General features: G+C 38.8%; 1 protein-coding gene across 3 annotated transcripts in view; it reads right to left on the minus strand.

Annotated features, from left to right (window-relative positions):
- The window catches only part of phkb (phosphorylase kinase, beta), a 92,128-nt gene that overhangs the window by 42,581 nt on the left and 34,945 nt on the right, over positions 1–14,602 (minus strand). For all 3 annotated transcript variants that reach the window (XM_067495013.1, XM_067495011.1, XM_067495012.1), the window contains 5 exons: positions 12,386–12,583; positions 7,829–7,886; positions 6,490–6,567; positions 4,761–4,919; positions 4,384–4,478 (listed from right to left, as the gene is read on the minus strand). In XM_067495013.1, coding sequence (XP_067351114.1) covers positions 4,384–4,478; positions 4,761–4,919; positions 6,490–6,567; positions 7,829–7,886; positions 12,386–12,583 — 588 coding nt within the window. The remainder of the gene's footprint in view (positions 1–4,383; positions 4,479–4,760; positions 4,920–6,489; positions 6,568–7,828; positions 7,887–12,385; positions 12,584–14,602) is intronic.

Genomic DNA, 14,602 nt, shown 5'->3' on the forward strand with positions numbered 1-14,602 from the left:
GGAAATAATGAAAGGAAAAAGAAAAAGAAAATCAAAAAATCAAAAACAAAATTTGCAGTCTACCTGACGAGAGTCAGGCTTTGCTACATAGTAGTTTAGATGTTAAATTCATAAAAGCTGAGTTGCTTGTACTCATTCTGTTTTCCTACAAAGAACTATCACACCGCATCTGACAATACAAGTAAGCTGATGCTGATATTCTATTAACAATGACAAGATCTAAAATGCTCTCTTTGATCTCATTTAAACAACTTGTAATCCAAAATGCACAGACCATCACATTTCCATTAATACTTAATGAAACATTTGTGCTTTTTCAGCCCTTCAGCAATGACTTAGATCAGTGATTCCCAATCAGTGGTATTTGTACCTTAGAGGATATTTATGTATTTGCCTCTGGGGCATGTGGACTGATTTTGTTTTCGCATCAAAGACAAAATAAAGATGCAATTTAAAAATACAGTTGCATACATTTAGACACCCCTTAGCAAATTATATATTTTGTGGAATTTCGAAGTGAAGGAAGCAAATAAGGCCTATGCATCAAAAATCAAACATTAAGAATTACTATCCCGTCAAATTTTCAAGGAAACAAAGTAAAGGCAACATTCTACTTATTGTACATTGGGGCTAACTGGCACATGGGCACTTTAAAGGGAGATCCAACTCATGACAGTTCCAGGACTTTTCATTTGTAGTAGCACTCAACAACCATAGGGACCAGTCTGGGGTTCTGAAATTAAATCCAAGGGCAGTGTCATAAAAAAAGATTTAAAAATACATCCGCCATGTGATTTCCACTGGTTACAATGTAATTCAGACACACAGCAGCAGGGTGGAACAGTTAATGTCTGTTTACTGTATGTGTATATGTAATTTTCACAGGGCTGCCTGACTTTTAGCAACTGTATAGCCACATATTGTCAGCTACAACACGTCAATATCACATGCTCCAACTAAGAGTGTGTAAAAATACCTAGAAAGAGCTGAAAAGTTAAAACAGGAAGTAAAAAAAATAGACCGTTAAGATAGATCATTAAAAAGAACCAGAAATAATTAGCTACAAATAATGAATGAAACATGTTGTTAAAAGACACAAACAAATAATTAAAATACATCAGCTAGCTGAAGGAACTTGATAACAACTAAATTATTAGCTAAAAGTAACAAAGAAACAGTTTAAAAACAAACATAAAGGTATTTTAAGGCCAAAACTAATGAATACATAGTTACAAAGGATGTAATTAATTGATGTAATAAATAATTGGTTTATGAATTGACACTGAACAGTAACAGGTCAAAAATCTTAAATACTAAGTATAATAAAATGAAAAGATACACACTGAATTTTTTATGGCTTGTGTGTATTTAGGTCATTAGGTCATTGTACGCAAAATACGTCTTTAAATAATTTATAGTTATCAAAGCAAAAATTAAATAGAGTATAGTTTTTAAGTGTAAGAAACAAATGTCATCTAATTCATTCAGCACATTTAAACATGGAAGCTGTTCTTGAAGCTGAATAACATTGTAAGCCGCTGATACAGAGTGTATTTACAAATGAATTCAGTAAGTAAAAGCACCATTACACATTTATAGTTTAGTATCCTAGTTAATATAGCACCTGCTGCAAATAACAGCACCAACCTGTGTGTTGATAGCGGAGGGAAATAAAAGTGATCATGACAGTGTCTTTATGTGAGTTTTAATCTAACTTAAATCCCACAGAAAGTCAGAACACAGACATAATTAATGTCTCCGCACAGCTTTTAAATGTCAAAACCTGTAAAGTTATCAAATTCACAGTACTAGTCAGTCGTACAGTCTGACATACTGTTAGTTCTCCCCAGAGAGTTCAATAATGACACTTGTACCTCTTAGAGGCAAATGCTCATCTCTTATTCTGCCTCTCTGTTTAGTTTTTCCACTGGCTGACATGCTCGTTTCCATCTCTCCTTTGTTGTTTGTTGCTCTGTTCTTTCTGTTGATCTTTCTCTCTGCAACCAATTTGAGTCAGTTTGACGTTCACGATACCTCTTCTGCAACTGATCCTCTCTGGTGAGGCTTGTTCTAGCATCATCTTATCAGCCCAGCAACAACAACAAAAAAAGAAAAAAAGAAATCGGCATACACAACCAGGAGCAGAAGGGGTGGGGGGGGTGGGGGGGGGGGGGTGGGGGTGGGGGGGGGGGAGTGGCGTATCAATCCACACTGTTCAGCAAAGAGAATGAACATATGTATCTCCACCCTTCATCTTTGTGATTCTCAAAGCTGCCGGCTGTCTCAGATTTGGATTAAACCTCAGACATGATGACTGTTCAGAGAGGCTGTTCGCAGAGGAAATGGACTGGGTTTAATCCTCGTCTGCTTGACTGGCCCTCGGCAAGGTAAAAATGGATGGCCTCTGCTGTTTAGATGTTGATGGATGAACTGTAATTCAAACTTTAGCACACACAAAACAACAAAATGAAGTAAGCAAGACTGAGTAGGGCGATTTTTTATTTTTTTTTTAAACTAGACGCGGGAATAGCCTGGGGTGAGGCTTCTGGGCAGAAAATATAGCACTAAGGATGATTGGTGCTCCCCAACCCTTGCTTACGGCGAAAGCTGCTCTAGGACGCCCTACTGTTCAGTAATGAGATGTGGCCAAATGGAAGCTACCTAGATGTAAGTCAAACCCAAGCACATGTGTGCCCCACTCTTACTGCATATCAAGTGAGATTTTGAATGCAACTGCAAGAATAGGTAATAGGTAATAATATTATAGTATGACACAGCCTGGCCACATTGTAATTAAATATAATTGTGGGGCTGTTATTAGATAAGGTGTGTTTTTAGGGAGCCTATTATTATATGGGTGACATCTGACACTGAGCGATAGTATGGAACCTATAAACAGAAGCCATGTGCAGCTATAAAGCAATAAAAAAGTGTTCGTCATGAACAGCTGTAGGTAAGACATGCAAAAAAAGCCTGACAAGAAGAGTTTAACAATATAACTGCAAACTTATGTCAGACTTAATGCTATACTATGCGACTTTTGGGAATAAAACTACGGCAGTTGTGCCATGAGACCAGAAATCAGCCTACCCAGGGTGTCACAAACATGCTGCGTTAAAGCCCGTGGTGTCTCAGATATATGAAAGGTGCCTTGTGTGCATCCATGAGGATGTAACACACAGGGTTTAATCTTCTTTTTGATTGGTCAGAAGGGCAAACCTCACTGAAAAACCTTTCAAAGGGAGAATCTCCTCACTGCTGCAGGTATGGTTTTGTCAGTCTGTGAAGCTTTCGTGGCATCTTTCCACATTAAGGTTGCTATGGACCATATCTCTCCGAAAATTATTCAAAGAGTTACGTGCTGTGGCTTTAAGTGGATTTCAAGTGGAACTACAACAAAAGAGGCAGCAATCGAGGGGCTAGCACTGCCGCCTCGCAGCTAAAAGGTCCTTAGTTTGAATCTTGGCCAGCCGACAGGGGCCTTCCTGTGTGAGGTTTGCATGTTCTCCCCGTGCTTGTGTGGGTTTCCTCTGTGTACTCCAGGTTCCTCCCACAGTCCAAAGACATATATGTTAGGATAATGTCTGTCTTTTAATTGCCTGTGTGATTGAACTGTTGTCTCCCTTGTATGTTTCTCTGCGTCAGCCCTGACTGGCGACCAGTGCCGGGTGTACCCCACCGTTCCCTACCGTTGGCTGCTGGGATAAGCTCAAGCCCCACCACAACCATTATGAGGAGATGCGGGGTTATGGTAATGAATTATCAAGATGAGAAAGCAGGCCAAACAAATTACCTAACACTAAGACTGAAACCACTGCAGAGTCTTGGTTATTTACTGCTACGCAGAACGCAGCAGTATTCATCATTCTTGCAAAGCTAGTGTGTGTTCAGAACATGAAAGCAATCAGTGGAATTCTCCTTAATAAGTGTGATAAAAACACATTTCAAATACAATTTTTAAACTTTTGTGGACAATTTGTCAGTCGTTTTGCCTTATTTTCACATTGAAGTGGTTCAGTGGAATGACTATACAAACACAGCTTTTTTTTTTTTTTTTTTTGACGGTGAGTGGGGAGTCCATTTGCAGCCCACTCTCTGCCTCTCCAGCATAAAGTACTTAGGGCTACTTGACTTCTAATTTAAAACAACAGCCAGCTGATTTTTTTTTTAAATCATGTGTGGGCTGCTATTTTTTCAGGCAAAAGAAATGTAACTGCTCTGAAGAATTATATTTACAAGGGTGACTAAAGGTTTGCAGCGTCATCCTAGGATTCAGCTTACATCGTGCATATAAATATTCAAGACAAAACGTTAATAACTGTTCAGAATTCAGATGAGACCCAAGTGATGAGAGTGAATCACAGTCGTCGCACTGTAGCTAACCTGATTGGAGTAGCGCATGCTGACGTTGCGCTGGTCCTGGCGGGGCACGTAGCGGTTGATGGGATCAATATCTTTGGGGCTGATCAGCTCATCCACTGCAATGTGAACACACAGAAACAAAGGTATAAGACATAAGGAACATCAACATGCATAGACGATGCGGAGTCACGTAGACAAGAGAGCAGGTATTTCCCATCACACATGCATATTTACACAATGGATGAGTCAAACAGCATCCTTTGATTCATGTTAGTGAAGAAATAATACTGTATTTACAATCACACAAAGAAATGACAGTGAATGGAATAGTAATTGATTTTGGCAGTGATTTTTCAAAACACCAAAGCCCAAACTCAAACAAACACTCAGAAGCGTACCCAGAAGCTTAGCGATGTTGTACAGGGCCTGACCCCATAGAAAGATCTTGCCATCACGACCAGAGTTGCTAGGGAAACGCTTCTGGCTTCCATGCTTGTTTTGCTCGGCCTCCACAAAGTCAGCGGGTACGTAGTAGTACTTGGGGATCACAGCATGACCTGGCATGAGACACAAGGACAGTGATGACAAACAAGAACTGTGTGCATTTACATTTAGTCATTCAGCAGACGCTTTTATCCAGAGCGACTCACTAATTCAAGGGAAAACATCAAAGCAAAGTCCTATTAGAAAAGGGTTTACATTTCACCAGATGCAAGTGCAGGAAACAGCAGAAAAGAACTTTTTAAAAAAAAATAGTGCATAGAATTGTGCGGTAGAGTTCTGTTTTCAGCAGTTTTTTTTAATATTGGGAGTGAGTTTGCTGAGCGTGCAGAATTTGGTAGCTCGTTCCACCATTGTGGGATCACTGAGCTGAAGAGTTTTGCTTGATGTCTTCTGTGCTGTGCTGGGACCACCAGATGTTGCTCACTGGAAGAGCGCAGCGGACGGAAGGGACCACAGACCAGAATGAGGGAGCTGAGGTGTGCACTGTGTGTGTGCGACCCATCCTCAGTTCTGACAGGCTCAAGTTCTTATCTAGTATCCAATTGTTTTCGACCTGTTGATGTCAAATGTTTCAACAGGGTTTTTTTTTTTCTTGTTTTGCATCAGGCTTACAGAACATTTTCAGTCTTTTTTTGCCTCTGTACAACTTATCTTTCAAGTGCTACTGGCACTTTTTTTTTTTAAATAAGCTACTATTTAAAAAAAAACTATAAAATTTCTTAGTTTCAACATTTGATTTGTTGTCTTTACACCATTTGTAATCATAACCTCCCAACTTTTCTGTAAAATTGGGTTTGTATTATCAGGCTCCATGCTGGTCACTAAAGTTTAATTCTACCGTAGCTGTACAGAATATATGGTCCAGAAATATTTAACATTAAACAAAAATGCTGACGTTATGTAGTTTTAATACATTAATTGGGCCCATTCACTACAATGGTGCATAGAAGCATGTCTCCCAGAGCTGCACCCTTCATGCATCTATGTTCCATCCAAACACTGGGAGCCCACTCTTTGGAAGTAGGTGAACCTCCAGCAGAACAAACAATAGCAGCTTCTGACAACGGCTCAGGCATCTGCAGGTTTCCATAAATGATGCTGCATTAACAGTGAATGATAAAGTACATTTGTGTTATCCTTTATAACCCAGCCAATTAACTTCTGCAGTTTGCTAAATTATACACAACCAGTACAAAGGCACAGCGGAGACATCTGGGGCAACTTAAGTCAGCTCTGCCTCACATCATTATCCTTTCTGCACTCCAATTATTTCCTGTTCTATTATGAACGGACCAACAGGAACCCAAAGCTCTTGACATACCTATCATTTTACTGTCTCTCCTCACAGCAATGGGTGCAGGTGGAAATGAAAGCCAGGCACTTTGCTCAGGAGGAAAGGCTGAGTTCACTTGAACGTAACAGCCCCTGTGCGTCTCGGGCACAGTATGAGACATATGAATATGGATGATGAGATTTAATAAGAGAAATATTTTTTTATTGCTAGGGAAAGAAAGAGAACACAGGCAGGCTCGGAAGCTCCAAAACTAACCATACTGATATATCAAGTGATTTTCCATCTGGATCCATAAGTCACTGCATTTGTGTGTTTGAGTTATTACTCACCCTCATAGGACTGGAAGATGATGGGTTCGAGGAGCTCCTGGAATTCTTTGACTTGAGCTGTATTTCCTCTGAACACCCCTGCAATGGACATGCACATGGATTAATGCAACTGAAACTTTTTTTTTTTTTGAACCAATATTAACTGGCCTTATTGTACAGCCATATTCATCATCCACCCTTTATACAAATCTATGAAATTCAATAGTTTCTGATTGGAAGTATGAGTATGGGGGAAGGTTGAAAGCATCTGTCTACATGAACATTCCTGTTTTCCCAACTTAAACATATACATATGCATCTGTATGTATATTTCTGAATATGTAGTTTGTATTTTGTCTTTGTGTGCATGTGTATGTTCAGTAAGTACACACAGTGTGAAAACAAACATTTCATTGCGCACTGAGGTTGATGACTGTTTTTTTTTTTATAAAGGCACAGTAATATTCTAGTGATTAACCCAAGTTGTGTAACATACAAATATACGATTTTTAAAAGTTAACACAGGATGTAAGTTTTTGCAATAACTGAGTTATAGACCGCTTGGAGGAAAACTATTAAATTAACAAATGTAGCAGATATGCTGCATGATTAGCATTAAGCATTCATAATTCTGCGTCCTGAGCAAGCTACGTTCATCCTCTCTGGTTCTGATTGGTTTTCTACTTAAAGCAACGTTGGGAATCGAGCCAGCTGTTGCATGACACTAGAAATTAATCCATCCAGGGCTTCAAATACTGACGCCCCTCTACATTAGCGCACCCCAACAAACAAACACACAGTCATTTTAAGAAGTGTTTATATACTGTTTTACCCATCTGGCACTTTAACACTTTAATACGCCACAACTTTTAACTGCTAGTATAATCACAGAATTTGTGTCTGTCTTCTGTAATCTAAATCCCAAACAGATATCTGCTATTTTGTGCGACTGCATTAGTAAGATTAATGTAAATGAAGCAGTTAAGTTGATCTGATACAGATGATTTACTTTTTGAGCTGTTGAAAGATTCTCCCATAAAGATGAAAAGCATGACACAAGCCTTACATATGAGAACAGGCCTTAAATCAGATATTAGTCCTAAAACTAGGAGTGGAGTGTAAACTGACATGAGAAGGATGAAACCATGCTTGAATACACTCAATTATCAATTTCTGACCATTCCCTTAGGTTCACCCACAAATCCCATGCATCATATTTTCAAAACATGTCTCTAAGTGCTCTCAAACTTAGCAAACATCGAAATGTAATTTCCTGTCAAATGCTACGAGTCCGTCTTATATCTTCCAAATGACCCACTTGAGGCCTTATAACAGCATCTATGGATAGAACAAGGCTTACCGTCTATCATCATGTAGATGAAAAATATGGGAAACTCGCACTCGATTCCATCAAAAAGCTGGAGAGAGAGAGAGAGAGAGAGAGGAGGAATTATTGCTTTTCCATTTCAGAAACAGGAGAGAGGCACAAGGACTGAACCTTAGTGGATGGATGAACTTTAGTGGCACTGAATATGGATCAGCATGACACAAGGAAAAGATTTGAAGGGATGACATTGTGAATGAAAAGTGACAGAAAAGAATGGGATATGGATACTTCCTTGCAAGGTTATGTATTCTTTATATATAAAAAAAAATCAAAGCTGTAGTGTTTGTTTGTAGGAGGACATTTGAGAATGTAAGATGCCCAAAAGTTTAAGATACAGTGACGAATATAGAAGCATTTATGACTCTGAGTTAAAAGAAAAAGAATTTCTAATATATTTTGAAAATAGAATAAATCAACTTGATTTTATTAAATGCAGCTTGTAAATGAGGAACTCAGCTAAATTTGATGTTGATGAGTCTGAATTGCATGTGGAAATTAGAAAAACATACGTAAAGGATCAATTTCTTGTACTTATATGTACTTGTATGTACTTTATGAATATGGATACTTTATACATGTGAATGAAAGACTGACATGGAAAATGCAGTCAGTTTGGTCTAAAACAGGGAAAAAGGACATTATTTCCTCTCAGTTCTGTTTTGGTTCACTTTACACTGCAATATTATAAACAAGCCACGAGCTCTAAGAAATGAAGTCATACAGACTGACAGGTAGTCTACGCACTGCATGGACCCATGTGGGGAAATCTAATTCTAGTGACTCGAAGCAGGTTATGCTACTGCAGCTGATGTGTTTATTTTCTGTGGTGTAACAAAGGGGAGAAAAATACATCCAGACCTCATATTTCATAAGTACTAACAAAACATAACAAGACCAACAGTCATGATGTTGTTCCATGCTAATATGGGGGATAGTTTCTATGTGGTTACGGCCATTTGCTGCATTCTGATGCACAGACAGACCCCCTCAAAAGTATTGGAACATCAATAAAAATTCAGTTGTGTCAGCTGTACTTTAAAGATATTATAGACTGACAACAACACAAAATATTAAATAAAGCAAAAACATTGGAACATGTAGCTGACAGGTGTTTACCAGAGTATATCCTGTTAGATTGATTGCTCAAACAAAAAAGCAGCTATAAATGTTGGTTTTAGCTTTGCGTTTTACCTGAGAAGGCTGTATTTGTTATTTTTTTTTAAAAAAAGATCCACACGAAAGCCTTTTCGGAATCTGAAAAAAAGAGGCATTGCACAAACTTTAAGCAAGGACAAGGAAAAGAACAACAGCAGATGAAGCCCAAAAAACAACAGCCAGTCGGCAACATTCTCCACAGAGCAGGGCTGAGTGAATGGGTGAATGTGCCAAAGTTCATTTGAACCACAGGTTAGACGCCAAAGGACCTTCGGTAAAGATGCGCCACCAAAAAAAGCTACTTTTCACTGATTCTTCAAGTCTAAATATATCCACAGTATTTCTTCATTTCATGTGTCGACATTGACGGCCACAGCGTATGATATGCATCATTTTCATCTTCAGCAAGCCCTGCGTTGAAACATCTGCACTTGTCATGTTTCTCCACTGATTTATTCATTTGTGTTCATTGAATCAAACCTCTCGCTCATGAATGCTTTGCAAGTTATGATTGACTGGCTGACTGATCGATCTGAATGAGTAACTGATGAGTGTCTGACTGACTGTGCGACTGTCTGGTTGTTTTTAGTTAACTGAATGCAAAAAAGAGAAAAAAATAATAATTTAAATCAGCATGGGGAAGCAGCTGGAGAAAATGTTCCTGAACAAACACTTGAATTGACATTCCTAGTTGGATGGTTCTTTTAAATCTGACTCAAACATTTGGTTGCAAGTCACATAGGGAGAAAACAACCAAGTGAATCAGAGCCTTATTAATTCCAATAATTCAATTTCATATGTTTATACTTGCCTAAAGCCGATGAACTCAAAATGTTTGGAGCCCTATCCATGTGTTACATATTAACCCTTTTCCTATTCGGCAAATGTGTATGAACACTGCAAACCATCAAGGGTCAGCTTGTGCAAAATAAAATAAACCCAGGTTTTAATATTGTTTAAAAAAATCCATAATCACAGAATGTTTGTGTGTGTGTGTGTATTTCAGCCCTTCGGAAAACGTCATTAGTCCTGATTATCTTTTCTCCTCATCTTTTTCAATTATCTCCATGCTGATAGAAGATAAGAAGGATTACATCCTTCTGCAGTAACAATTGGCTGTTAGAAGTGACACATATGGACACACATTCTGGAGCTGCTTTAACTGTCTGTACTGCCTGTATGAGCTTCTGTAAATGGCTCATGTCTGCCACGTGTGATTATGCAGGTACGCCTGGCTTCAACAACAGCTAAAAGATAGCCGGGTGGGGGGGCATGAACAGATGCATAAGCAGAGGATGAAAGGGTGGGGGCAGACTAAACAAGAGAAGGGAAGAGCTCAGGCAGTCACCCAATGAGGCCTGTGCTTTGTGGCCCGTTGAGGTTGTAAACAGGCAGGGAACCCTGGTGTTTTGTGCTTGAGCAGCCCGACTGATTGGTAAAACTGTCTATCACACAGGCTGCTGCTCTCTGTCAATGGTAAACAGACAGGGAGCAGAGGCATCTGCCCTGCTGTGAATTCTTTCTTAAGCACCAACAACAACTTCACACGATGTGTTCTGCAGGCAGACGTGATCTACCTGTGGCTTCGGTTTTTGGGTTTTTTTTGCTGGCAGAGCTCGCATTGGGTCACGCACTCCCCCCCCCCGCCTTTCCGTTATTCCATGTGGTGGCTTATCTCTCAAAGGAGGTAACATTTTCCTCATTACTTTCAGGCTATTGTACACCTCTACAACTGGCAAGTGCTTAGTTTCTACCATTAGAAAAATCTTTCACAATAAAGCTTACAAGACCAAATGTAAGATGGAGCCTGAAAGAACCAACACTGTTAATCCTTTGCCTTGGTGGCTTTTTGTTGTTTTTTTTTGCATCAACCTTTCTGACAATTCTGAAGATAATAGAACATTCAAATGCAAATTTGTTAAAAAAAGGATATTGTTTCAAACATTTTTCACAGTCACATAGCAGCTTTGAGACCCACAAGGTACAAACTGTCAACAACTGCTAAAGTACATAAAAATTTTTAAAAAAGGTCCTTTCCAGCCTCATGGCTTCAAATCACAGCTGAACTATATTTTGTGTGTATAGCTATTTAAAAAACAAGTACATTTTAAAATAAATTGTATTTACCAGAATTTGCTTTTAAAGAGCAATCGCCTTCAAGACCAAAGATAAAAATACTATATTTATGTATTACTATCTTGTAGGGTAAGCCTTCATTATATTATATTGGGTTCATGTCACAACTTCTCCAAGCCAAGCTAGCAAATGTATCTGCTAAATGTAGAAGTACTAGTACTCTGCTAAGAAATAACAAATGAATTTGATGCAGTTCATAAGAAGAAGGTGCAAGTCTAAGCAAACTTTCAAAAGTGAAAAAAATATGGCAAATAAACATTTCAAGTAATTGTTAAAAAAATCAAAAAAAAGAAACCTAATGTCTAAAGTTTTTGTGTGGACCCAAAAACAGAATCACTGGTAAAGGTGTAGCTGAGCTGGTGAATCCACTATAATACACCAGCATTTGTTAGGCCATTACTAGAAGCTTTATCTCAACGTCACAACTAAAACTGTCAAATAAATGTGGTGGAATAAAAAGTGGAATATTTCTCTCTGAGCTGTAGTAGAATAAAAATAATAATAATACGATAGAAAGTAGCTCCGTTTTACAACTTTAAAGTACAAGAAGCTCAAACTTGTACTTTACTAATTAGGTACATCAAACCTCTGTCAGTGAGCCCCTCTTATGTTATTTAAATACTGGTGCAAGAAACTGTAGCTAAGATAAAACTGATCTCTACTGAGACTTTGGGATCAACCAAACACAGACCCCACTCGCTTCTAACTTAGTGCACGTAGATCTCTGGCGTGTCCTCCATCTGCCTCTCCGAGCTCATTAAGTCTGGGAGGTTACTTCAGCAGCTAATGCAATGATTTGTCTAGCATCAAGAGTGCAGCCTGTGATTCACTCTTCGCACACTCGCTGAGCCGATTCTGAAGGAAATGGACTGTCATTTCGCTGGGATCACGGGGGATTCAGAAACAGGAACAATGAATGCACGGTCATCCACCGACATACATATGCATGAGCACACTCACTGATAGGCACTCTCACACACACACACACACACACAGATTTAGGGTGAAATACCTACAGGATTAAAACACTTGAGATGGTACATTAAGTCTGAGGCAGATCTCTTAGCATTATCATAAAAAGGATAATTCCTTTACAGGATTATACATTTCAGAAACTTTTCAAATGTCACACTCAACCACTTTCAAGTTGAACTTTTGGATCTTTACCTTTTTACTGCAAAGTGGTGGCCTGAAGTACCCCAAGCAAGCACAACTTTAAATCCAGCTGGTGGCACCCACCTTCATTTCTGCCGGTTTGTAGTAGCGGCGAGTCTTGTCTTCATTGGGAGTGCGGTAGCCATCGCGGAGGAAACGTTTGAAGCCGTACTTGCCGCGCAGCTTGCGAACTATCTTTTCCAGTGTCTGACTGAAGAGGGCGTCATCGTCTAGTGCAAAAGCAGGGTAGCTGATGGTTGGAAGCAAAGCTGCATCTGTGTTCTGCCCAAGAGAAGAAGAGACTTACAAATCACAAGCCACAGTTAAATTATTCACTGAAATGATACTCAATCCCATAATGATAAATCAAACAATACATGAGTTACACAACAAGCTGTTCCCAAGTTTTTACTTTACGAGTTTAACATTCCGTCTGTGATATTCAGCCCAAAGCTCATTTGTTCTTACTGAAGATCTACAGTACAACTGGGTCATTTTTAAAAAAAGGCCCAGTCGATTCTTAAAACAGCGAGGCAGTGTAGAGCTAAAAAAAATGGCATTTATGCAGCAGTATCAAGGTGTTATTTTGACTACTTTACTATTTTATTTTTTTACCTTTAGTGTTGTTGAAAGTACTGTATTTGTGGAAGCAGGAGGGAGTTCATGGTATTGACTTAATATATTAATATTTATTTTCCACAGTGATCATATCTATGAAAATATATTATATTATTAGTATTACATACTATAAAACATAGTATGTAATAACTTGAAAGTGACTAAAATACGTCTGACTTTCCTTTGGATTTTTTTTTTTATTTAACAGTTTATTTTAAATTATGCAACAAATGAAAATGGCTGAGGCAGATGTTTAGACCATAGAGCAAACTATTAGATCATATTCAAGGATTTTGATGTCCTTATGAATATAGCTGCAAATATTATTTAAACTTCAAAATTTAAAAGGTGCCTGCAGCTCAGTTGGTAAGGCAAGTTGCTTTCGGTTAGTCAGGTGAGCACCTTGCATGGCAGCCGCCATTATCAGTGTGAGTGTGTATTGGTGAATGGGTTACTGGGTGAATGGGAACATTGTGGAGCACTTGTGATAAAAGAGCTATAAAAGCAGGCCGCGATTTCCGCATCAAACCTGAGACAGATGGAACAGTCTGGTCAAGAAGAGTGGGTCAAACTGCCGCTGGGCAGGTGCGGAAGTCATACTGAGAGCTACAGATATCACTTGTGAGTGGCAGTGCAACAAACTTTCAGGTGGGGTTAATTGTCCAAGTCATTTCCATTTGCTGCGTATCAAACAAAAAAGTTTGCTTTTCATTTATTTTATTTGTTAATGTTTTTTATTCTATTACTTTTGGCAGTTTCAAGTTAAAGTGCTTCAAAAGGAAATTGTAGGTTCTCGTTATGTCATGGAAAGGTACCAGCAATTTCCGCCATGTCTGCATACATCTAGACAGGTAGGTAAGGACAGTGACAGCTTGTGGGGATGAACAGAAGCTACATTACAACAGCCTTATTTGAAATCAAGAAACGCATGACTGAATTTCAATTGGAACAATGGTTAGGAATGAATATTGTAATCAGGCTTGACAATCTATTATGACTGGGCCTATGATGCTATCATTCCATTTTTGTTTGGTTTACTCTATTAGGGAATTGAAATGAAAGCTATTAATCCCCAGCCTCACTGAAAACATTTATGAATATTTAAAAGGTTATTAATAGACTACACAGCTTCCAAAAGTAAAAGACCTGCTCTCCATATTCTGTTTGGGCTCTGCTGTCCAGGCACTGAAGTCCCTATAGCAACAACAGCGATAGTTGGGGTTTTTTTTTTTTGACACAGACAGCAATGAACTTGTTTGTCAGTCAGCTAAAGGATGAGATGTTGTTGACTGATACAGCTCCTCTGTTTTGTACTGTAATCTTTCATTTGCACAGGTCTCTGAGGCTCAGCTCAGCCAACTGCTGCTCTGTTTAGTCCAACGCCATCTTATTTTTCAACTTCTTGTTAGTCCAATCTACATGTTAACTCCCTCAGCAGCTGTGGCTAAAATGGGGTATCAACTCACAGCACATTTGGTTCACTATTGAATGTGTCCCAAATTGAATACAGAATTCAAACCTTTTGCCAGAGCATAAGAGGTACGGATATTATATTGATATTCTGATTATTTTGACATCATCTTGCAGTGTGCAGTCTCTTGCTGCCTACTGCACTCCTTCCTTACAGCTCCTTAACATCAATTGCAAATGGCTATAATGCCACTCTGGTCGTCTAATTACACT

This window comes from Channa argus, chromosome 2, assembly GCF_033026475.1.
Source record: "Channa argus isolate prfri chromosome 2, Channa argus male v1.0, whole genome shotgun sequence".
Classification (NCBI taxonomy): domain Eukaryota; kingdom Metazoa; phylum Chordata; class Actinopteri; order Anabantiformes; family Channidae; genus Channa; species Channa argus.